This window comes from Lonchura striata, chromosome 28, assembly GCF_046129695.1.
Source record: "Lonchura striata isolate bLonStr1 chromosome 28, bLonStr1.mat, whole genome shotgun sequence".
NCBI lineage: Eukaryota > Metazoa > Chordata > Aves > Passeriformes > Estrildidae > Lonchura > Lonchura striata.
The window spans coordinates 6,129,611-6,153,591 of NC_134630.1; the positions used below are offsets into that span (position 1 = coordinate 6,129,611).

The 23,981-nt window shown below is 56.7% G+C and overlaps 3 protein-coding genes across 6 annotated transcripts; all 3 read right to left on the reverse strand.

Moving 5' to 3' along the window:
• Positions 1-91: 91 nt before the first annotated feature.
• DIRAS1 (DIRAS family GTPase 1) lies at positions 92-3,259 on the reverse strand. Its single transcript, XM_021544087.3, has 2 exons — positions 3,174-3,259; positions 92-1,174 (listed from the first exon to the last, which is right to left on the reverse strand). The coding sequence occupies exon 2, from the start codon at positions 1,157-1,159 to the stop codon at positions 563-565; it is 597 nt and encodes a 198-aa protein (XP_021399762.1). The 5' UTR covers positions 1,160-1,174; positions 3,174-3,259; the 3' UTR covers positions 92-562.
• A 1,659-nt stretch (positions 3,260-4,918) lies between these two features.
• SLC39A3 (solute carrier family 39 member 3) lies at positions 4,919-10,856 on the reverse strand. 3 transcript variants are annotated; one of them, XM_031507168.2, is made up of 4 exons: positions 10,821-10,856; positions 10,090-10,229; positions 8,693-8,961; positions 4,919-7,370 (listed from the first exon to the last, which is right to left on the reverse strand). In XM_031507168.2, exons 3-4 carry the CDS (start codon positions 8,897-8,899, stop codon positions 6,636-6,638), a joined length of 942 nt encoding a protein of 313 aa, XP_031363028.1. In that variant the 5' UTR covers positions 8,900-8,961; positions 10,090-10,229; positions 10,821-10,856; the 3' UTR covers positions 4,919-6,635. The 3 variants fall into 3 exon arrangements, with proteins under 3 accessions (XP_031363028.1, XP_031363027.1, XP_031363025.2); XM_031507167.2 differs by lacking the exon at positions 10,821-10,856 and having other exon boundaries at positions 10,090-10,690; XM_031507165.2 differs by lacking the exon at positions 10,821-10,856 and having other exon boundaries at positions 8,693-8,985; positions 10,090-10,690.
• Positions 10,857-11,849: 993 nt separating this feature from the next.
• SGTA (small glutamine rich tetratricopeptide repeat co-chaperone alpha) lies at positions 11,850-23,943 on the reverse strand. 2 transcript variants are annotated; one of them, XM_077788818.1, is made up of 12 exons: positions 23,878-23,943; positions 22,793-22,984; positions 21,835-21,938; positions 21,587-21,671; positions 21,000-21,099; positions 20,063-20,167; positions 19,191-19,329; positions 18,206-18,268; positions 17,281-17,318; positions 16,438-16,527; positions 15,000-15,115; positions 11,850-12,900 (listed from the first exon to the last, which is right to left on the reverse strand). In XM_077788818.1, exons 2-11 carry the CDS (start codon positions 22,890-22,892, stop codon positions 15,001-15,003), a joined length of 939 nt encoding a protein of 312 aa, XP_077644944.1. In that variant the 5' UTR covers positions 22,893-22,984; positions 23,878-23,943; the 3' UTR covers positions 11,850-12,900; position 15,000. The 2 variants fall into 2 exon arrangements, with proteins under 2 accessions (XP_077644944.1, XP_077644945.1); XM_077788819.1 differs by having other exon boundaries at positions 23,889-23,941.
• Between the last annotated feature and the right edge of the window lie 38 nt (positions 23,944-23,981).

Sequence of the window (23,981 nt, forward strand, 5' to 3'; positions counted from 1 at the left end):
GGGGCCGCGGTGCCGGGCTGGGGGCTCGGGGGGCTGCGGTAGCACACGGGGCTGGGGGAGCCGTGGCACCAGGATGGGGCTGGGGGGTGCTTGGAGGGGGGGTGATGGCACCAGGATGGGGCAGGGGGACACCGGGCAGGGGCTGCCCCCGCCCCGGGGCTCTGCCCGCAGGAGCAGAGCACTATGGCGTGGGGACGGGGGCGCGGGACTGTCCCCAAGGGTGACACCGCCACCCCCACGTGGCACCGTCCTTCCCTCCCGCGAGGACCGATGGGGCCGGGCCCGGTGGCACCGGTTGTGCTGAGTGCGGGGGGTGCGGTCCGGGTGTCCCGGCGGCGAGTCCCCGGTCCTGCCGTGCCCGGGGGGGCGGCCGCGTGTCCCTCACCTCGGCCCCGTCTTCACCCCCGGCCCCGGGCCGAGCGCCGGCGTCCCCGCACAGTCACAGTGATGGCACACGGAGGACGAGGGGACTGTCCCGCTGCGATGCCACTGCCACGTCCAGCCGTGGGGGGGAGAAGGGGGGGTGGGCATCCGGAGGGGGGGCGCGGGCCAGTCCGGTGCTCTACATGATGCTGCACTTCCCCTTGATTTTGTCTGTCCTCTTCTGCTTGCTGGAGCGCTTCCCGTCGATGGTGAGGCTGACGTTCCTCCTCTTCTCCAGGTTCAGCAGCTCCTGGAAGAGCTCCTTGACGTTGTAGTTCATCTTGGCCGAGGTCTCCATGAAGGCGCATTTCCACTCCTTGGCCATGGCCTCCCCCTCCCTGCTCTCCACCTCGCGCTGCGTCTCGTCGCACTTGTTGCCCACCAGCATGATGGGGATGCTCTCCACGCTGCCCTTGATCTGCACGATCTGCTGGTAGATGGGCTTCAGCTCCTCCAGCGACTGCTTGCTGGTGACCGAGAAGACCAGGATGAAGGCATGGCCCTTGGAGATGGACAGGCGCTGCATGGCCGGGAACTGGTGGCTGCCGGTGGTGTCGGTGATCTGCAGGGTGCACACGCTCTTGTCGCAGCTGATCACCTGCCGGTACGTGTCCTCGATGGTGGGGATGTAGGTGTCGCGGAAGGTCCCCTTGACGAAGCGCAGCACCAGCGAGCTCTTGCCCACGCCGCCGGCGCCGAACACCACCACGCGGTAATCGTTGCTCTGCTCCGGCATCTTGCCCCGCGGTCGCTGCTGGGGCACAGGGAGGCGTCACCTCCGGTATCCCCCCCGAGATGCGGCCCCGGCCGGGAGCTGGGCTCGCTGCCCTTGGGACGCCCTTGCCCGCCGGCCCGGTGCCTCGGCTATTTTTGCCGGCTGCCCGCTGTGGCCATATGGCCGAGCGCGGCCACCGGCACCGCAGCTGCTGCCGAGGCTGCCGGGGGGGGCTCGCTGGGCAGGGACCCCCCCAGCCCGCCCGGGCAGCGGGAGCAGCTCTGCAGGGCAGTCACCGGCCCCCCGAGGTCACGGTGGCACCTGGAGTGCCCAGCTGGGCTCTCTGGCCAGGTACAGAGGTGCCCTTTCACACACACAGGGCACGCTGCTGCTGTCCTGTCACCCGTGTCACTCCCTGCCGCCCTGTCCCACGCCGTGCCATCCCTCAGCTCCGCTGCCACCCCAGGGATGTGCTGGGGAGTGGAGGGAAGGAGTGTGGCACAGCTCTGGCTGCGGGCGGTGGGTCAGAGACCCCCCGGGCACCCTCACGCTGCCAAACCTCGGTGCCCACCCGCAGGGGACACCTGGACCCAGGCAAGGTCCCCAGTGCAGCTCTGGGCTGTGAAACGAGGGACACAAAGAGTCGCCGGTGCTGAGCCCCTGCTCCAGCTCCCCCAGTGTGGCGCAGGGGTGGCAGCACCAGCTCTGTCCCCCGAGGGTCCCCAAGGCATGTGGGACCCTCAGAGCCTTGGGGACATTAAACCCACCACGGGACAGGGTTTCCAAAGGCACCCAGTCACAGGATGAGTGGGAAGGAGGGGAGGGAAGGGGGCCTGAGCACTGCTTAAGGACTGTCCCCAGTCAGCTCCACTCCTGCCAGCCCAGTTCAGGGAAGGGGGACAGCAAAGCGCCCCAGGCAGCCCCGTGCTGGTGGCCGCCCTGGGCACGGCAGCTCCTGCATCCCCGAGCATCTCCAGGGAACCAGCCCCTTCCCACACTGCTGCATCCCTGTCCCAGAGCACCGAGGGGTCCGGACCCCACAAAGCAGCCCCAAACCCCCGGCATGTCTCAGGCACCAGGGCCAGGCGAGGCTGGGAGCTGGAGGAGCCCATCCCCGCGGGCTCGGCCAGCCAAGGAGCTCATCCCACCGTGGGCTCCTCGGATCCTCCACGCGGGGAGCGTCACCAGCGCCCGGGGGCCGGGGCTGAGCTGGCGCGTGGGAACGTCCAGCCTTGGCCGGGGCTGGCAGTGGTGGCACCCTGTCCCACCTGTCTCACCTGTCCCACCTGTGCCATTCCACTTGTTCCACCTGTCTGTCCCACCTGTGCCAAAAGTGCCCCCGGGCTCACAGCCCTGCCATGGGGTGCTGAGGTGAGGGGCTGGGCTGGACAGAGCCTCACGGAACCGGGGGGGCTCTTTAGGTGACCCCATGGCCTGTGCCCAGCAGCACCCCGAACCCAACAGCCCCTGGTGCCCGAGGGTCCGGAGCACGGCCCCCCCTCAGCTCGTGGGCAGGGACCACTCGGGCCTGATCCTGCCGGGGGGCTCTGCACCCCCCAGAGCCCCCCAGCACCCTCCCACTCGGGCCCCCCGCACTGGGGGTGGCTCTGGTGGGGAGCTGGGGGTCAGGAGGGAGGGCACGGCAGGGGTGAGGGAGCAGGGGTGGGACGGGGAGCATGGGAAGGGCAGCATGGAGGATGAAGGGGCTGGAGGTCGGTCGGAGGGGCAGAGGAAGCGCAGGGTGAGCGAGCATCCCGCTCAGGATGGAGATGGAGAGGCAGGGCAAGAGCAGGACACGGCCGGAGAGGCAGAAGGCGCTGGATGGAGGGGCGGGATGGAGATGGAGGAGCGGGAGGGAGGGACGAGCATCCCGCTCAGGATGGAGATGGAGCGGCAGCGGGAGGGCACGGGCAGATGGCGGGGCAGGGTCGCGGGTCCCGCCGCGCCGCTCCCCGCCAGCACCCCCGGTCCCCGCGCCGGCCGCGCTCCCCCGGCCCCCGCCGCGCCGGTCGCATTGCGGTGCCCGCCGCCTCACCGTGTCCTGCCCGGGATCCGCCCTTGGCTGCGGGCGGCGCGGCGGCCTCAGCGCATGGCCCGGCCCGGGGCGGCCCCGGCGCGGCGGCTCCGCTCCGCCCGGCGCGGCTCGGTGCGGCGGGGCTCGGCGGGGCTGCGGCCGGTGCGGCGGGGCCGGTTCGGCTGGGCAGGCTCGGCTCGGCTCGCCTCGGCTCGGCTCGGTGCGGTGCGGCCGCCGCAGAGCCGATCCCGCCCCGCCGCCGGCCCCGCCCGCCGCGCCCGCCCCGCCCGGGGCCCCGGACCCCCGGGCCCGGCCCCGAGCGGCTCCGGGACGCCGACACACGGACAGCGATGGGGACAGACGGACAGGGATGCGCGGACAGGGACACACGGACAGCGATGGGGACAGACGGACAGGGATGCACGGGGATGGGGGCACACGGGCAGCAATGGGGATCCATGGGATGGAAACACAGGGACAGGGACAGACAGACAGACAGGAATGGGACGGAGAAGTGACACGAACAGGGTTGCACGTAGAGGGACATGCAGGGATGGGGACAGGGACACATGGAGAGAGAGATGGGGACAAACGGGGGTGAGAGTGGACAGCCAGGCAGGGCGACACAGGATGGGGACACACGGACAGGGACACACAAACAGGGACACTTGGGGATGGGACACACGGATGGGAACACCACACGGACACCTGCACAGGCATGGAAACCAATTCCCATGATGAGGAACAGTCCAGAGACTCGTGGAAGAGGACAGAGCCCCACAGGTGGTGACAGGGGACACAGGGACAGGACAGACGGGCACCCACTGTCCCAGCCAGGCAGGGCACAGGTGGCAGAGGGTGCTGTGTGCCCCCACAGCAGTTGGGGGTGGCCTGGGCAGTGATGCTGGGCTTTGGGGACACAGAGGCCATGGTGCCACCCCAGCACAGGACCGGGAGCTTGTGCACACAGCGCAGGGCCTTTGCCACCAACTGGTGTCACCTGCTCATGGCAGAGCCCCAGAACCGCAGAGGGATCCTTGAGGGGACACACTGGGGGTCCTGGCTGAGCCCCTCCCCAGTGCCTGAGTGGGACCAGAAGAGCCCCGGGGTGACCATCCCCAGCTCTGTGTCCCACCACCGGCACTGGGCGCTGGAGGTGACCGGTGACTCCGGGGGTCCCACGGTCCCTGTCACAGCCGGGGTCTGCTCCTGCCTCCCCCCCCAGCCCCATTCCTGAGTGGCAGCAATTAAAATCCGCAGCCTCTATTAATAGCAGCCGGCGGGCACCGGGCCACGGTGGCACCCACGCGCTGGCACCGCGTCCCCACGGGAACGGGGAGGGCACGGGTGACATGGGCCCTCCCCGCGAGGTGACAAGGCCACCGGGGGGTGGTGGTGGTGGCAGCCTCAGCCCCCCCCTCCCACCGCGCTCGGAGCCGGCCGGATACTCCTCGTTAGAGGGAATGAATGAGTTTTCCTTGATCATTTTCCTGCGGCTCCTCCTCGTTCCATTGAGCCGCAGCTCCCCGCCAGGCCTGACGCAACGGGGCGGCCGCTCACGCAGGGCTGAATCACGGCGCTGCCGAGCGGGGGGCGCTGGGGGGGTGCTGGGGGGTCCTGGCCCCCGCCCCGGGGCTCAGCAGGGCTCTGGGGGGATCAGCTTTGGTTGCCACGGGGGGCTCAGCCCACGCCGGGGCCCGACACGTGCGGCCACCGCGTGAGCCGGAGCCATGGGGGACATCAAGAAAAGCGAGTGACAGCGAGGGGAGAAGGGCAGGGAATTTATTGGGAGCCTCCTCCTCCTCCACCCTGGAGCACGGGATGATCCTGTGGATGAACACCCCCCCACCCCAGGGCGGCGGGATGAGGAGGGGGGAGCTCAGCATCCCTCGGCACTTCACAGCCCCCGCCCCATCCCAAACTGCAGCAGGAGGAGGGTGTGAAAGGGAGGTGACAGCCCAACAGGGGACACTCGGCACCGTGTCACCTCTCCCCCCTCATCCCCCCTCCAGGAGAGGTCAAACAGCCCCGAGGCTTTTCCACACCGAGGCAAATCACGTTCTCCTCATCCTGCTGGTTTGTGTCATGCCAGGCCCAAAAATAACCTCCCTCCGCACCCCCCCCTCCACTCCAGGTTTTCAAAGGAAGATTAATTGACTCGGGGATGTTGCAGCAATTAAACTAACGAGCCCCAGGATCTGTCAGATGATGCTCAGCTGCCTCCATATGCTGCAGCTGGGCCACCGCGGAGGCTCAGCGCCTCCTTCCCGCTGCCGGCACTGCGCCATCCTTATAATTCCATCAGCGCTTCCAGGGGCCCGGCGGAAGCTGCTGCAGGAGCGAAGGCTCTGGGTGATTAAAATGCAGCCCCTGCCTGAGCCAGGCTGTGTTTCACGGCTGGGGGCAGAGCACATTCCCAGCTCCAGCCTCTGATCCCAGCTCCTCGCTCCCAAAGGCGAATCCAGCGGGATCGGCAGCACACGGAGCTTCCCGGGGGCTCTGCAGCTGCTGAGAGGTGAGAGCTGCTCTGCTCCCCACCAAGGGAGGGGATTACATTCCTCTGGAAAACCTGGAAAAGCCTCACAGCAGTCCCTGATGGGAACTGCTCAGCCCCTCTGAGTGCAGAACATTGAAAACACAAGAGTTTGCCCCAAAATATCAGTGCTGGAAATTGTTCCTGCCCGTTTCCTGCAAGGATCCCAGGCTCTGGATAACGTCAGGATCTGCTGCATCCCTGGAAGTGTCCAAGGCCAGGCTGGACAGGGCTTGGAGCAGCCTGGGACAGTGGAAGGTGTCCCTGCCCGTGGCACTGGATGAGCTTCAAGGTCCTGCCCAACCCCAACCATCCTGGGATCCATCCTCTGATTTTCAGAGGTTTTCCTTAGGGAATGCTCAGCCTGTGGATACAGTGCTGAGAAGGATACAGAGCCGAGGGGCCCGGTCTCATTTCCTCCATGAATCCCTGGAAAAGCTGAGCTCCCCGAGCCCCAGGAGGGGCACTGGAAGCCATGTGGAGGCAGCAGGGCCTGGAAGGCCAAAGCTCCACAGGGATGTTATTTTTGGCAGCTGTTACAACCAGGTTTTACTCCCAACTAAGCCAGCGAAAGCAGCTTAGTGCAGCCTGGCAATCCCTGCTCCCACCTGCTCTGCCTCCACTCCTGTTGGTTCCTCACCTCCTCGGAGCCTCCGGAGCATGGCCGGGGAGGGAAGGAGGGAGACACAAACACTCCAGGAGCTCTTGGAAGCAGATTTTACCCAGATCCTTAACGTTTGTGTCCGCTACTCCCTGCAGCCCCTCGGGCAGGGACAATCCCTCGGGATATTCCTCACTCTGAGCACACGGGAAGAGACTCTCCTCCGCCAGGTCATCATGGAAACTCCGCCCGGGTTGGGCCGTTCCAGCGGTGAAAGGGGCGGCTCCTCCCGGTGCCGGTGGGAGGGGAGAGGTGAGGTTTTGCTCCCTCGGTTCCCGAGGCTCCCGCCTCACCACGGGACGAGCACCAGCCCGGCCAACGCGGCGTAACCCAGCACCAGGCACAGCACCTTGAGCAGCCGGTGGCTCTTGTCCTCCAGCTCCTTGGCCAGGATCTCGAAGAAGGTGACGAAGAGGAAGGTGCCGCCGGCGATGCCCTGCAGCAGCAGGGAGGCGACGCCGCCCGCGGCGTTGCGGCTGCTCTCGATGCCCATCCCCACGCCGATTCCCAGCGGGATCATCAGGCACACGGCCACCGCCAGCTTGGCCGCGTCCCTCAGCGCCAGCGAGGCCTTGGCCATGCTGATACCCAAGGCCACGGCCACCAGCGTCTCGTGCACGGCCACTCCCAGGAACAAGCTGACCACTCTGCCACCGTCCTCCTGCAGGCCCAGGGCCAGCCCCTCGAAGATGGAGTGGGTGCAGAGGGCGAACACCAGCCCCAGCAGGCGCCGGGGGCCGCAGCGGGCCAGCTCGGGGAGGTGCAGGCCGTGCGAGTGCGGGCCGGGCTCGCCGTAGAGCGCGCGCCCGCGCGGCGACGCCACGAAGGGGCTCTCGTAGTCCGAGTCGCTGCCCGCGTCCGAGCCCGCGTTGAAGGTCTCCAGGTCGATGAAGGAGGGCTTCTCCTTCTGGAAGGTCAGGAAGAGCTGGTCCACGAAGACCGACAGGAAGAAGCCGACCATCATGATGGTCTCGGCCACTGGGTAGTCCGTGGTCACGTTGTTCTGCCTGAGCACCTCATCGAGCTGGGAGGGAGCAAAAGATGAACCTTTTATTCCTCTGGAGAGAACCATTCCCAGAGCTCCACAGATCCACACTCAATCCATCCCCTTTATCCCCCTGGAGAGAACCATTCCCACAGATCCACACTGAATCCATCCTCTTTACTCCCCTAAAGGGAACCATTCCCACAGATCCACACTGAATCCATCCTCTTTATTCCTCTGGAGAGAACCATTCCACAGATCCACACTGAATCCACCCCTTTATCCCTCTGGAGAGAACCATTCCCAGAGCTCCACAGATCCACACTGAATCCATCCCCTTTACTCCCCCTAAGGGAACCATTCCCATAGATTCACAATTAATCCATCCCTTTATTCCCTTGAAGGGAACCATCCCCACATTCCCACAGATCCACAGTTAATCCACCCCTTTATCCCACTGGAGAGAACCATGCCCACAGATCCACACTGAATCCATCCTCTTTACTCCCCTAAAGAGAACCATTCCCACAGATCCACACTGAATCCATTCCTTTATTCCCCTGAAGGGAACCATCCCCATATTCCTACAGATCCACACTGAATCCACCCCTTTATCCCTCTGGAGAGAACCATTCCCACAGATCCACACTGAATCCACCCCTTTATCCCTTGAGGGGAACCATCCCCACATTCCCACAGATCCACAATGACTCCACACCTTTACTCCCCTGAAGGAAACATTCCCACCCGGACACTCCATGGATCTGTGATGCTGCCACACCCTCGGCCAGCGGCCTTGGCAGGGCACAGGGAACCTCTGCCTTGTTCTTTGGTGCACACACCCCGCAGCCCCCCCTGCACCCCACAAATCTGCAGTGTCACAGTGAGCTCATGGGCTCTCTATTTCCCTTTCCCCAGGACCCTGTGGCTCTGATCAGATAACCCTGGACCCTCCTTCCTGCCCCAGTGGGGTTGGTGGAGAGCCAGGGAAGCCCACCCTGCCCAAAGTCTGTACAGACCCCGGACATTTCCTGTTTGTGCTCTTTACCCCGCTCTCCACATGGACATCACAGAATAAAGAGAGCTGAACCAACGTATTTTGGGGTAAGAGCCTCTTTTGGGAATCTTTGCCATCTCCTGATATTCCTCCCCTCACAGCCTCGGACCTCTGGGCTAGCCTAGGATATTCAGGGGGCTGTGCAAGGGGAGGAACGTCACTGCAGGAGGTGGGCGCAGCTCCCCATGCTGCAGAGCTGCTGCCACAGGCGCAGAGCCCTCGCTCCAGCCCCCAGCTGGGAGCCTGCAGGCTCAGACTAAGGCAGGCTAAGCCAGGCCTAAGGCAGGACTAAGGCAGCACCGACCTTCCCTCTGACGGCGGGCAGCAGGGCGTTGAAGCAGGTGGCCAGGAAGACGCCGCCGCCGAAGGAGCTCCAGAGGGCCAGGAGCCTGCGGGAGCGCGGGGCCTTCTCGTGCTCAGCCTCCATCAGCCTGACGGGCAGCAGGGCCCCAGCCAGCACCAGCACACAGATCCCCAGCAGGCACAGCACCTTGGCCACCACCACCCTCATCCTGCCCCTGCAGGGAGAGCTCAGAGCGGGCACATCGGCCTGACGCGCAGGAGAGAGGCTGCCTGGGCATGGGAAGAACACGGAGACTGCACAGGAGGCAGCAGGGAAAAGTTCAGACTGGGGTCAAAAGGAATTTGAAAGCCCTGGAATTGTGGTCACCTCAAACCACCCTTCCCTAGAGGTCTTCGAGGCCAGGCTCCAGGCTGGACTCCAAACCCTGTCCTTGGGACACTTCCAGGAATGTGGCAGCCAGTTGGAAATTCCTGACAGGGCCTCTCCACCCTCCCAGGGAGGAATTCCTTCCCAAAATCCCATCTATCCCATTCTCAACATCCCACCTATTCCCTCCCCAAAATTCCATCTATCCCCTTCCCAATATCCCGCCTATCCCCTCCACAAAATCCCACCTATCCCCTTCCCAACATCCCATCTATCGCCTCCCCAAAATTCCATCTACCCCCTCCCCAAAATCCCACCTACTCCCTCCCCAATATCCCACCTACCCCCTCCCCAAACTCCTATCTACCCCCTTTCCAACACCTCATCTATTCTCTCCCCAAAATTCCATCTATCCTCTTCCCAATATCCCACCTATACCCTCCCCAAATTTCCATCTATTTTCTCCCCAAAATCCCACCTAACCCCTTCCCAAACTCCCATCTATTCCCTCCCCAAAATCCCACTGACCCCCTTCCCAACATCCCATCTAGTCCCTCCCCAAAAGTCCATCTATCCCCTCCCCAATATCCCACCTATCCCTTCCACCAAATCCCACCCATCCCCTCCCCAAAATCCCATCTACCCCTTCCCAGTATTCCAATTATCCTCTCCAAGTCCCTCTCTGGGGGACAAAAGAGGGATTCAGAACCCTTCAGGTGACACTGACTCACTCCAGGTCTGGCCAAGCCCAAAATCTGGGCCCAGGCACCACCCACACCTGTGCCAAGGCAGAGGGAAGGGATAAAATCCTCCTTTTCCAGTGCTCATACCTCTGGCACACACCTGGCTCCCCCCAGCAACCTTTTAACCTCACTTTTCCCCCCTTTTTTCCTCATTTTTAACCCAAACCAGCCCCCTCCAAAGCCTCAAGCTCCTGAGTTCAGGTGGAGTAGCCACATCCAGCATGCCTGAATGGGGCTGGAGCAGCCCTGAGGGAAAGGAACCCCAGGAACCCCTGGGGAACTCCTCACCTGCTCCTCCTGCACACCTGGGCTGCGTCCCCAGCCCCAAAACTGCTGCAACAAGGGATCAGCTCAGCTCCTGCTCGGCTTAGCGGCTCAAAATGAAGCATCCAAGCGATGAAAAAATGAGATATAAAGCAGGCAGGGCTCTGTGGGAGGAAAAACAAAGGGGTCCCTCATCCGTGAGCCTGTAAACCCCAGTGTTTCTGTTAAAAACCGGCCCTTCCAAACCCTTTGGGACTGACCCATGGCTTTTAGAAAGGGGTTGATGGGGAAGGGGCTCCTCCCAGCCCACCGAAAGGGAGCAGAGATGAGGGGAGAGGTTTCAGGGCCGGCGGGAGCGGGGGAGGTGAGCAGCTCAAATGGGGAGATTTCAGCAGAACCCTCAGGAGGGGTCGGGGGCTGCCCAGGGCGGGGAGGGGGCCCAGCTGCAGCCCCTCACAGGCGGATGGAGCCCCTCAGGATGGGGAATGAGCCCGGCCCGAGCCCCTCAGGGTGAGGAGGGGGTCCCATCCCCACTCCAAGAACTCCTTGACCCCTCACACCCACCGCAGCCCCTCAGGACAAGGCTGGGGTGCGGCCCCTCACACGGGGCGCCGCTCTCCCGCCCCTTCCCCACAGCCCCGGCTCCCCCCAGCCCCGCTGTGACCCCCGGGGTCCCCTCCCGGCCCCGGGGTCCCCTCCCGGCCCCGCCATCCCCTCACGGCCCCGTTACCCCGGTAACCCCCCCCCCCACTCACGGCCGGCCCCGCTCCTCCCGGCCCGGCCGCCCCGCGCGCGCCCGCCCACGACGCCCTCCCATTGGCTGAGGCGCGAAAACTCGATTTGTGATTGGCCGCCAGAGCTGTCAATCAACTCCCACACGGGTCCTGCGCTGGGGAAGCGGCGATTGAGGTCCGCGGGAAACGCGTCCCGCAGCGCTGGGTTCCGGGAATCACCGGGAAAAACCGGGAAAAACGGGGGAAAAAAAACCGGGAAAAACGGGAACAGCGAGCGCCGGGAATGGGAAAAACGGCCCTGGAACAGCGTCCGCTATGCTTACACCCCCTGCTCCTGCCGCTCTGCGAGCAAACTGCACCAATGGCAGCTGCGGGATGCTGCAGGGAGAGCTGAGGCCCACCTGAAAATCCCAAAAAATCCCACAAAATTCCATAAAATCCCACAAAATCCCACAAAATTCCATAAAATCCCACAAAATCCCACAAAATTCCCTTTTTCTTTTTTGCTGGCAGCTCCCGGAGGAGCCAGGAATTTTTGGGAAAATCCAAAAGTTCAGCCTGGAGTATCCAAAGCCTCTGGAACTGAGGAGCAGCTGCAGGCAGGGCAGGAGGAATTCCCTGGAAAAACTCACCTGGAATTCAAAGTTGGAAAATCCCAACCCAGAGAGGAGAAAAAATACAGAAAAAAACGGGTCAGGAAAGAACGAGGATGGCGAGGGAAAGGAAACAGCACGAAATGAGCAGAAAACAGCAGGAAAACAACTCCATGGTTTCCGTATTTTTGGGGAATTCCAGAATATTTTCCTTTCCAGCCCAAAATTCCTTTGGTGGGGCTACAAAAAAGCAGCTGGAGTGAAATTAAAAGGCAATTTGAGGAAGGAGAAATAGGGGGAAAAGCAAAGTTTTGCTATTTCTGTGCTTTAGGAATGCCCACGAGGACAATTCCCGTTGGGAAGGCCAAAAAAAAAGGGAATAAACGGAATAAAATGTGCCCCAAACAGAGCCCCAAGCCCACGGAAAGTTCTGGAAAATCACCTGAGCACGCCGGGATAACAACCAAAGTGTCCAAATGGTTTTTATTCCTCACGAGTGACACGAACCACACGAATTCCACAGAGCCTTGACCAAAAAAAATCACTTTTTTTCCATGATTTTTTCCATCTCCCGAACCTTCCAGAGGGGCTCCTCCTGCCCCAGGAGCCAAAAATTGGATTTAAATCCATTCTGGATTTAACAAAAAAATAAAAAAATCCCTCTGGTCACCCCCCCCACCAAGCTGGGATTTGGCTCCAGGAGATTCTCCCTGTCCAAATCCTGGATTTTGGATCCAAAGGGGGATTTTGGATTCCCACCAGCCCAGCCAGGTTGACCATTGACATGCAATTAAAAAAAAAAAAAAAAAAATCGAAATAATTCGGAAAAAACTCATTTAAACACGCTAAAAACAAAACCACCTTCACTCCCTCCCTGCTCACATTCCATGGGAGAAATTCCCGTTTTGTCGGATTTTTCCAGGATTTTTTTGGGATGGGAAAACGCCAAAAAAACACCTGGGGAAGGCTCAGTCCTGACTGCCCCACAGATCCCAGAGAGGGGAGCAGCAAAATTCCCAAAAATCCCAGATTTGGAGGAAAAATCCTCGTTCCCAGAGGTGGAAAATCCCGGGAATTCCGAGGACTCAAACACTTCTTGGAAGTGGCTCCCGAGGGGGAAAAATGGGGAGCAAAAGAATGAAGAATTCACTTGGAAATCCTCAAAAAACCAAAAAAAAACCCCAAAAAAACAACCCAAAAAAAACCCCCCAAAAAAATCAGGAATAAAAATCTCCCAGCAGCAAATCCCGCAGGGATTTGGGAATTTCCCAGCGGAATTTTGAGTTTTGTTCTGCCAGGAAAAAAAAACAAAACCAAAAAATAAAGGTGGGAAAAGGGAAAATAGGAATTTTCGGAGGCATGCGGGGCACGGGGAGTTTTGGGGATTTTTGTGGTTTTTATCCGTTGGAATTTTGGGATTTTTCCCCCTCTTGGACACTTCCAAGTCCGGAATTGGCAACATGGAGGTGGCTCCCAGCTGGAAAAACAAATTCTGGAATTCCCAGGGGCTGCAGAGAGAGAAAAAACAGGGAATTCACCTGGGGAAAAGGGAATTTCATCCGATTAATCTGTATTATTTACTTCTATTTTAATTTTATATTAATTAAATTATAATTTATTTTCATTTAACTTACTTATTTTTACTTTAATTCATTATATTTCAGTTGAATTAATTTTAAATTTATTTTATTATATTTCAATTTATATTAATGTTATCTTTTAACAAAATTATTACTTTGTTTTATTTCAATCAAATTTATTTTATTATATTTCAATTTATTTTAATTTTATCTTATTTTTAAATTATTACTTTGTTTTATTTCAATCAAATTTATTTTAAATTTATTTTATTATATTTCAATTTATTATAATTTGATCTTATTTTTAAATTATTACTTTGTTGTATTTCAATCAAATTTATTTTGAATTTATATAAATTAATTTTCATTTTATTAATTTTATTATCATTTCACTATTACTATTATAATTCTAATATTTATATAGTAACATATAAAAATATATAACATATATTTATATAATTAGTATAATTATCTTACCCTAATTTTTTAAACAAGTTTTTAAAGTCAGTTTGATTTTCTATTTTTAATAAATAAGTAATAATTATTTATTTAATACTTCAAATAGGTAATAATTATTTCTTTAATAACTTTAATAAGAAGTAATTATTATTTACATAATACTTTCATAAACAAGAACAACTTATTTAGTAACTGTAACAATGATTAGTTATTAATAATTATTTTAAATATTTAATTAATTTCCAATAAGAAGTAATGATTTAATATTTTAAATAAACTAAAATAAATTAATAACTTTAGTAAGAAAATGTATTATTTATTTAATATATAAATAAATAATAATTTTAATAACAATTATTCATTATTAATGAAATATTTTTCATATACCACAACCATTTATTTAATAACTTCAACAAGGAATAAACAAGGAAATTTGGATCAAATTCCTGCATTTTGCATTTTTAGTGACACTTTATAATAAAAATAAATTAAAACTGAAATTATCAATCCCTTTATTTAATAAATAAATGAATATTGATACCTGCCTGTCCCACCTCACTCCTGAGAAAAACTGAATTTATCAATTTGCATATTCAATTAATCAATAGGCATTGATCCTGCCCCACCTCACTCCTGATTGGTTAAAACTGGAGTGATCAATTCCTGTATTGAACCAATCAATCAATAAATCAATGGATCAATAGCCATTGATCCTTCCCCACCTCCCTACTGATTGGTTAAAACTGGAGTGATCAATTCCTGTACTGAATTAATCAATCAATCAATAGCCATTGATCTGGCCCCACCTCACTCCTGACTGACTCAAACTGGAGTGATCAATTCCTGTACTGAATCAATCAATAATCAATGGATCAATAGCCACCGGCCCCACCTCACTCCTGCCTGACTCGAACTGCTGTTATCAGTTCCTGTACTGAACCAATCAATAATCAATGGATCAATAGCCATTGATCCCACCTCACTCCTGCCTGACTCGAACTGAGTGATCAGCTCCTGTACTGAACCAATCAATAATCAATGGATCAATAGCCATTAACCCCACCTCACTCCTGCCTGACTCAAACTGAGTGATCAGTTCCTGTACTGCACCAATCAATAATCAATGGATCAATAGCCATTAACCCCACCTCACTCCTGCCTGACTCAAACTGAGTGATCAGTTCCTGTACTGCACCAATCAATAACCAATGATCAATAGCCACTGGCCCCACCTCACTCCTGCCTGACTCGAACTGAGTGATCAGTTCCTGTACCGCACCAATCAATAACCACTGATCAATAGCCATTGATCCCACCTCACTCCTGCCTGACTCGAACTGAGTGATCAGTTCCTGTACCGCACCAATCAATAACCACTGATCAATAGCCATTGATCCCACCTCACTCCTGCCTGACTCGAACTGAGTGATCAGTTCCTGTACCGCACCAATCAATAACCACTGATCAATAGCCATTGATCCCACCTCACTCCTGCCTGACTCGAACTGAGTGATCAGTTCCTGTACCGCACCAATCAATAACCAATGATCAATAGCCATTGATCCCACCTCACTCCTGCTGCTCCTCGTTGCTGGCGCTCGGGGTCCGGCTGCGGATTTGGCTGCGCAGCTGCTCGATCAGCTCCGGGTTCTGCTGCTGCATCTGCTGGGCAAACTGCTGGCCCCTGGGCACGGGACACGGGGACGTTGGGGACATGGGGACACACGGGGACAGCAGGGACAGCGGGGACATTGGGGACATCGGGGACATTGGGGACAGCAGGGACATTGGGGACATGGGGACATTGGAGACACACGGGGACAGCAGGGACAGCGGGGACATTGGGGACACACAGGGACATTGGGGACAGCGGGGACAGTGGGGACAGCAGGGACATTGGGGACATGGGGACATTGGAGACACACGGGGACAGCAGGGACAGCGGGGACATTGGGGACAGCGGGGACACACGGGGACATTGGGGACAGCGGGGACAGCGGGGACATTGGGGACAGCGGGGACACACAGGGACATTGGGGACATAGGGACATTGGGGACACACGGGGACATAGGGGACATTGGGACAGCGGGGGCACACGGGGACATTGGGGACATTGGGGACATTGGGGACATGGGGACACACGGGGACACACAGGGACAGCAGCGACAGTGGGGACAGCGGGGACATTGGGACACACAGGGGACATCGGGGACATCAGGGTCATGGGGACATTGGGGAGAGTGGGGACAGCGGGGACAGCGGGGACATCAGGGTCATGGGGACAGCAGGGACACACAGGGACATACAGGGATATCGGGGACACACGGGGACATTGGGGACACACAGGGGATATTGGGGACACATGGGGACAGCGGGGATGTGGGGACACACGGGGACACATGGCAACATTGGGGACAGCAGGGACATTGGGGACAGCGGGGACATACAGGGACAACAGGGACATGGGGACACCTGGACACAGGCAACACCCGGGGACATTCCAGCCCTGGATCCAGGATTGCTCCCCTGGATTGTCCCCAGCTTGTCCCCAATGTCCCCAGCTGTCCCTAGCCTGTCCCTGCTGTCCTCAGCCCTGTCCCAGTGTCCCCAGCCCTGTCCCCGCTGTCCCTGGCCCTGTCCCCACTGTCCCCAGTGCTGTCCCCGCTGTCCCCAGCCTGTCCCAAATGTCCCCAGCCCTGTCCCCACTGTCCCCAGCCCTGTCCCCACTGTCCTCAGCCTGTCCCAAACCCTGTCCCCCAATGTCCCCAGCCCTGTCCCAAATGTCCCCAGCCTGTCCCTGCTGTCCCCAGCCCTGTCCCAAACCCTGTCCCCAATGTCCCCAGCCTGTCCCTGCTGTCCTCAGCCCTGTCCCCAGCCCCACCCCAATGTCCCCAGCCCTGTCCCCAGCCTGTCCCCGCTGTCCCCAGCCTGTCCCCAAATGTCCCCAGCCTGTCCCCGCTGTCCCCAGCCCTGTCCCAAACCCTGTCCCCCCCGTCCCCACTCACGCCTGGATCAGGCTGGCCAGGTCGTTGGTGGAGGGGCTGCTCCCGGCCCCTCCCATGGCGTTGTGACCTCCCGAGATCATCCCGGACATCCTGGGGAGGGAAAGGAAGGACTCAGGACTGGGAAAAAAAAAATCCCAAAAAATTCACCTGGGAACAGGAGCAACTTCCCAGCCCGGGGATCTCGGAATTCCTGCGGCAGCTTTCCCTGGGTCAGCTGGAAAGAAGTAATTAAGCTGAACAATAAATCAATAAAATCATTATAATAATGTCAATATTCCCAGATTCGTGGAATTACAGCCCTGCTCATTCCCTGCTCTGCATCCAGGAGAGAATTCCCTGGATTTCCTGCTGGCTCCAGGCACAGGAGCAGGGGGAAGCCAAAGGGAGCTGAGTGCTCTCATCCCAAAATCCAAGGATCCTGGGGCTCCAGAGGGTCTGTCCCTCCTGCCACGCTCCGCAGGGATGCTCAGGAACGGCCTGAGCCCTCCTTGGATTTAGGAATTTATCCTTTTTTTTTCAAATATTGGGAACTGCTCCTCACAACCATCCAGGAATGGGAATATTCCCATTTTAACCAAGCTGGGAAATCCTGAAATCCCATAAAACCGCAGCAGAGCCAATTCCAGGGCCGTGACCCATCCCATCCCACTTCCCTCTGGAATTATTTTATTCCAATCCCTCTCCCAGCACCTCCCTGAGCACCCAAACCCCCCCAGCTCAGGGAACTGGGCTGGTTCCGAGCCCCCCTCCACGTTCCTGGCCCAAACTCCCTCCTGCTCCCGGTGGGAAAAGCCAAACCCAGAATTCCAAGAGGGAATAAATAAAATGGGGATTCCAACTCACAGCTGCTGTACTTGGGGGTTGTTCATGAGGTTGGAGGCCTGTGGGGAATAAAAACAACACCGGGGTGAGGCAGCAGGGACGGGGTGGGATCAGCCCCGAAGGGAAGGTGGGGAAGCCTGGGAATCCTTGGGAATCCAGGAAAAGGGGGAAAACGGGAAAAATGGCAAAAAGAGGAGCAAAGATAAGCCCAAAGCAGAGCAGGCCCTGCCAAAACCTGGGAAAAGCCTGAGGAGAAATTCCCAGCCCTGTGTGAGCTCAAGGGAGCAGCAGCAGCTCCCACACAGCCCCAGGGAGAGGGAAAAGCTTCCAGAGGGGCTCCATCCCAAGGAATTCCATGTGAGGAGACAGCAGGGAGGCTCCATCCCAGGGAATTCCATGTGAGGAGACACCAGGGGGGCTCCATCCCAAGGAATTCCATGTGAGGAGACAGCAGGGAGGCTCCATCCCAATAAATTCCATGTGAGGAGACACCAGGGAGGATCCATCGCAAGGAATTGCACGTGAGGAGCCTCAAGGGAGGCTCCATCCCAAGGAATTCCATGTGAGAAGCTCCCAGGGATGCTCCATCCCAAGGAATTCCATGTGAGAAGCTCCCAGGGATGCTCCATCCCAAGGAATTCCATCTTGGGGAACTCCCAGAGAGGCTCCATCCCGAGGAATTCCACGTGAGGAGACACCAGGGAGGCTCCATCCCGAGGAATTCCATGTGAGGAGACACCAGGGAGGCTCCATCCCAGGGAATTCCATGTGAGGCAACACCAGGGAGGCTCCATCCTGAGGAATTCCATGTGAGGCAACACCAGGGAGGCTCCATCCCAAGGAATTCCATGTGAGGAGCCCCCAGGGATGCTCCATCCCGAGGAATCCCACCCCGGGGAGCCCCCAGGGAAGCTCCATCCCAGGGAATCCCCGGATCTGGAATCACCATGCTCATGAAGCCGGGGTTGTTCAGCAATCCGGCCAAGTCGAACCCTCCGGGGCCGCCGGTCTGGAAGAGAGAAAATCCAGAGCTGCTGTCAGGGCTCATTCCCAACTCCCATCCCTCATTCCCAGAGCTGCCAGAGCCAGGGAATCCCAGCAGGAACGGGCTGGGATGAAAGGATCCATTCCCACCCCTGCCACAGCCAAGGACACCTCCCACTGTCCCAGCCTGGCCTTGGGAACTCCCAGGGATGAAGCAGCCACAGCTGCTCTGGGAATTCCATCCCATTCCCTCCTCACCCTCCCAGGCAGGAATTCCTCCCCCAAATCCCACCCAGACCTCCCTTTTCCCAGTTTAAATCAATTTCCTGTGTCCTGTCCCTAATTCCCTCATCCCAAATCCCTCTCCAGGAGCCTTTAACCCCCTGGAAGTGGCTCCATGGAGCTTCTCTTCTTCAGTCTTCCCTTGGGACACTCCCAGGGATCCAAATTCTTTGGGAATTCTGTCCCAGCCCCTCCTCACCCTCCCAGGCAGGAATTCCTCCCCCAAATCCCACCCGGATCTCCCTTTTCCCAGTTTAAATCCATTCCCTGTGTCCTGTCTCTCCATCCCTCATCCATGGAGCTTCTCTTCTCCAGCCTTTCCTTGGGACACTCCCAGGAATCCAAATTCTCTAGGAATTCCATCCCAGCCCCTCAAATCCTCAAATCCTCCCCATCATCCCACCTAACCCTTCCTAACATTCCCCTCATCCTGTCTCTCCAGGCTGTTGGAAAAATCCTTCCCCGTTTTTTGCAGGATCCCAGCTCCAACCTTTAAACCCTGACAGGGCTCTGGAAAACCCCAGGGATTCCTGCTGTTCAAAGGGAAAATTTAAAAAAAAAGCTGAATTTTGGAGAGATTTGATCACAAAAAAGTGGAAATTGCTGTTGCAAAACCTTCCAGCACCTCTCTGGACCTTAATAAATTCCCAAATTTCAGGACTTACTGGACTGGGAGTCTCCTTCATTTTCTGTTCAGCTATTTTGAGGTTGGATTTATACGTTTCGTTGTCCGGATCCAACTCCAGAGCTTTTTTGTAGTAAACAACAGCTTCTGTGTGTTTGTTTAAGCTGGACAGGGCCAAGCTGGGAAAGAAAAGAAAAATCAAAGTCACAGAGGAATTTTTGTCATCTCTTTTGCCCAATTTGCCCAAAAATCAAAGTCATAGAGGGTTTTTTTTATTGGCACTTCTTAAATGCAGTTGTCCCCACCGACTTTCTCAGAGTTGAGAAATAAGAAATGTTCAGGGAATCAAAATTCCAGCAGAAAAGAAAATAAAAATCAAAGTCAGAGAGGAATTTTTGGGTCACTTGTTTTATCCAACTGCTATCCCACCAACTTCCTAAAAATTGAGAAATGTAAAATATTTCTCCACCCTGAAAAGCTGAAACAGCAGGAATTTTTATAAAATCCCTGTTTCTGGGGTGTCCAGGGATTGAAAATTCCATCAGGAATGGTGGAAAGAAAATAAAAATCAAAATCATAGAGAGTTTTTTTTTTTATGGCACTGCTTAAATGCAGTTGTCCCCACCAACTTTCTCAGAATTGAGAAATAAGAAATCAAAATTCCAGCAGAAAAGAAAATAAAAATCTTTGATTTTTGACTTTGTCACAGAGGAATTTTTGGGTCACTTGTTTTATCCAACTGCTGTCCCATCGACTTCCTAAAAATTGAAAAACGTGACATTTTTCTCCCCCTGAAAAGCTGAAACAGCAGGAATTTTTATAAAATCCTTGTTCTGGGGTGTCGAGGGACCCAGAATTCCCGAGGAAAAGTGGGAATCTCCCACTTTTTGGTTTTTTTTGGGTTCTGCTCACCCCATCCTGCCGTAGGCTTTGCTGTAGCTGGGGTCGATGCCGATGGCTCGCTCACAGTCCCTCACTGCTCCTGCATAATTCCCCAGCTTGCTGTAGGCAGCAGCTCTGGAAAAACAGGGAAAAAGGGAAGCAGGGAATGCTGAGGAGCTGGAAAATCCCAGGAATCACCCCCAGGTGTGAGCAGAGTCCCAGCTTCAGCTCTGCTCTGCTCCAGGTTCTCACTCCTGGTGGCATTCCAGGTTCTCACTCCTCACTCCTGGTGGCATTCCAGGTTCTCACTCCTCCTGGTGACATTCCAGGATCATTTTCCAGGTGAGAAAAATCCCCCTGGTTTCCCCCATCCCTCAATTTTTCAAAGTTTCCCCCACATTCCAAAGAGGAAATATTTGGTTTTTGAGGTTGGCTTTGATGCTCGACCTCTCAATTCTCACAAGCACCAGCCCCAAATGCTGCCACAGAGCCAAAAGCAGGAATTCCCACCCAAAACTCCCGTCCCACCGTGGCCAGCTGGATCTGAGCTCCCACCACAAGCAGGGAATTCCATCAAATTAAAGTTCAAAGTTTGTTTTATCCAAGAATTGCCCGAGGAACACAAAGACCTCCCCCCTTCCACGGCTGATTTTGCACACACAGCTCCCTTAATTCCCCACAAGGAGCCTCCAGCTCCTCATTCCACCCGGAATTCCCAACATATCCCACTCTGCATGGAAGCAGACCCCACTCCCTGGCATCCCTCATCCTTCCAGTGCTGAATAAAGCTCATTTCCATGCCCACTCCCCACCCAGAGATCCCAGGAGGCACCAAAAGCAGGGCACCACCCCACAAACGAGCGAGGAACTGCTCTGAAACTCCACAGAATCATTAGAAAAATGGGAATTTGGGGCATTCCAGAGCCTGGGATCCCAGCAGGGAGCAGCTGGGGGAGCTGCTCAGTACCTGTTGCAGAAATAAACGGCGTTGGCTGGGTTTAACTCGATGGCTTTTCCATAAAAAGACACGGCAGCCTCGAAGTTTTCTGCCTTCATTTGGTCGTTTCCTGAAAGGAGGGTGGGAAAGGATGGAAAAGAACTGGGATAAACCAAAGCAAAGGCCTGGATCCATGGAAATAGCACAGGGGAGAGGTTTGTCAGCGTGGGGCAGGTCCAGCTGCGAGGCTGTGCTGGAAATTCCAGCATTCCTGATGCTGCATCCCAAAAAAAATCACCCCAGCTGCTGGCTCAGGGGGGAAGTGCTGCATCCACACTCATCCCACTTTTTCCCAGGAAAAAGCCACGCACAGAGCAGGAGGGATGGATGCTCTGCTCCACACCCCACAGGGTTTTTGGGATAAAAATCCCACTGCTCCAACATCCCTGGCAGCAAAATCTCCCCACACTTCTGCAAACCAAACGGAGCAAGAGGCAGAAATCGAAAACATTTTGTTTTTCCCCTCCATTCCAAGCATTCCTCAGGTGCCAGGGAATTGAGATCCCCTCCCAATTAGCACCAAACCCTCGTTATCCAGCAGCTCCAGGGCTTGGTACCTTCAGTCTTGAGTCTTTCAGCTTCAGCCACATCATCTTCCGAGGGAGTGACGGGCTCCGAGTTCGTTCTGGAGTGTTCCGGCTCCTTCCAAGGAGAGAGGGAGAAGCTGAGCTGAGCATTCCCACAATTCCCATTTTTCCAGCCCAAAACGTTCCCCTCCCACACGGAGCTCCTGAGGAGAGCAGCAGCCTCCAGGAAAATCCAGCAGAGCTTAAGGAAAAGGGAACGTTCCAGGGCACTCACTCACCTTCCCTACCACAGCTTCAAATATTTCGGGGAGGGTCTGGGACACAGCCAGGCTTTGGTCTTCCATGGAGACCCCAAAGGCTGTTTCCAGGCACTGGATGGCCACTGGATAAGGAGAATCAGGTCATTAATTAATAAACATTCATCCCTCTCCCTCATCTCTCAAAAAAACCAGGAAAAACCCCACCACTTTCCCCACGCCAGATGGGATTTTTGGGCTGTACCCTCAGATTTTGGTAAAACTCAGAGCTGGGCAAAGCTTCCCTCTGGATATCCTGGATGGAGCCAACCCCAGTTCCCATCCCGAGGGATTCCTGCTGGGGCTGCAGCAGCATTCCCACTGCTGGGAATGTGGGAATGGCCCAGAATTCCAGGGAGAGACCCAGACATTCCCCTGGCTCTGGGAGCCACCTCCTCCCTCCTCAGGCTCGGGAAGCTGCTCCCAGGGAAAGGAGAGCCTCCTGCCACATTCCACATCCCAAAATATCCCGCTCCCAGCACCCCACAGCCACGCTCCTTTCACCAGGACAAACCCACAAACCAAGGACTAAACCTTAAGCTCCTTAGGGAGATCCTTTTAAGATCCCTGTCCTTTGGAAGGGCCTGGAAAAACCCTGAGGGATTTTTGGGGAGCAGAAGAGGAGAAACAAGGCCAGGAGCACAAAAAGCTTCCCTGGAGCTGGGGAATTCCCACCTCCCACCCCACGGAATGCTCAGCATCTAGGATGAACCCTCTGAGTCTCCAAGCAGGGATCAGGGAGGCTTCTGTCCCCAGCTAAGCTGCTCTTGGAAGAGATCAGAAGCCACATGAACCACCAGCACCCCTGGATAAATCCCCAAAAAAGGAAAAATCAACTCCGAAATCCCAGCGAGGTTCAGCACCGGCAGCAGCCCAGCCAAGGGTAGAAAACAGGGAGACAACGGCGAAAATTCTCCCAAATTTTGGGAGATGCACCCACCTTCCAAACTCTCCTGAGCGTCTGGAGACATGCTCCCGTTCTGGAGCTGGGTGTGCAGGAACTGGATGATGGAGAAGGCCAGACGCTTCTGGTCTGCCATGCTGGGAGAGAAGGGCTGCGAGGGGCCGGGCTCCTCCTCCTCCTCCTCCTCCTGGTGTCCCAAAAAATTCCTGCAGAGGCTCCAAGGCTGGGCTGGAGCGGGGAAAGGCAAACAGGGGTTTGCTGCTGCTGTGCCTCGGAGGAGGCCAGGATGGATTTGGGGGGATGAGGGAGCTGCCCTGTCCTCTCGGTCAGGGAAGAACTCCAGAACTTTCCTGATATTCCTTAGGAATTCTCCTGGCCTGGATTCAACCCAGAGGGTTGAAACCCTGGGAGCACTGAGGAGCTCACCAGGAAAAATTCCCAATTTTCTTGCTCCTGAAAGCAGAGCCAAGAGCGGGAGGGATTTGGTAGCCCCTGGTAGCCAGGGCTGTCCTGGCGGGGAAAAGGGAAAGAAATCCCAAAATCCCAAAGCACAGAGAGCCCAAAAATTCCCGAGGCTGGGAATTCCAGTGATCCCGGGGCAGCGAAAGCGAGCCCCGGACCTTAAGTGGGTTTGTAGCACAGCCAGGATCGTTTAAGCGAGGAACGAGCTCCGTTTCACCGGAGTCCCACGGACCCGAGCGGAACCAGAAGCCCCGGGAGCAGCCCCGGGCCCGGTTGGGTTCCCGTTCCCCGACCCGGGATCTCCCGTTCCCCGGCTGGGATCCCGTTCCCCGACCCGGGATCTCCCGTTCCCCGACCCGGGATCTCCCGTTCCCCGACCCGGGAGCAGCCCCGGGCCCGGCTGGGATCCCGTTCCCCGACCCGGGAGCTCCCGTTCCCCGACAGCACGGCCCAGCACCGGAGGGTCCCGGCGGGGGCCCAGCCCCGGTGCCCCCGGTGCCCCGGTTCCCCATCCCAGTCCCGGTGCCCTCCGGTGCCGCTGCCCGCAGGCGGAGCAGGACGGCGGCTGCGGCGGGCAGCACAGCACGGCCCGGCACCGGAGGGTCCCGGCGGGAGCTCAGCCCCGGTCCCGGTGCCGGTCCCGGTTCCCCCGCGCTCACCGGACACTCGCCTGGGCCGGGCGCGCTCCCGCACTGCGCATGCGCCGCGCCCGCCGCCCCGCCCTCCCCGGTGCACCGGAATGGGCGTGGCCTGGCGCGGAAGC

Bases quoted from the DNA above. Each gene is read 5' to 3' on its own strand.
- DIRAS1 (XM_021544087.3), bottom strand. From the start codon at position 1,159: ATGCCGGAGCAGAGCAACGATTACCGCGTGGTGGTGTTCGGCGCCGGC.
- SLC39A3 (XM_031507168.2), bottom strand. From the start codon at position 8,899: ATGAGGGTGGTGGTGGCCAAGGTGCTGTGCCTGCTGGGGATCTGTGTG. The intron at 7,371-8,692 runs GTCGGTGCTGCC...GCTCCCTCCCAG, and splicing joins TGCCCGCCGTCAGAGGGAAG to CTCGATGAGGTGCTCAGGCA.
- SGTA (XM_077788818.1), bottom strand. From the start codon at position 22,892: ATGGCAGACCAGAAGCGTCTGGCCTTCTCCATCATCCAGTTCCTGCAC. The intron at 21,939-22,792 runs GTGGGTGCATCT...CTCCTTATCCAG, and splicing joins CGCTCAGGAGAGTTTGGAAG to TGGCCATCCAGTGCCTGGAA. The intron at 20,168-20,999 runs GTACTGAGCAGC...CTGTTTTTCCAG, and splicing joins GCCGTTTATTTCTGCAACAG to AGCTGCTGCCTACAGCAAGC.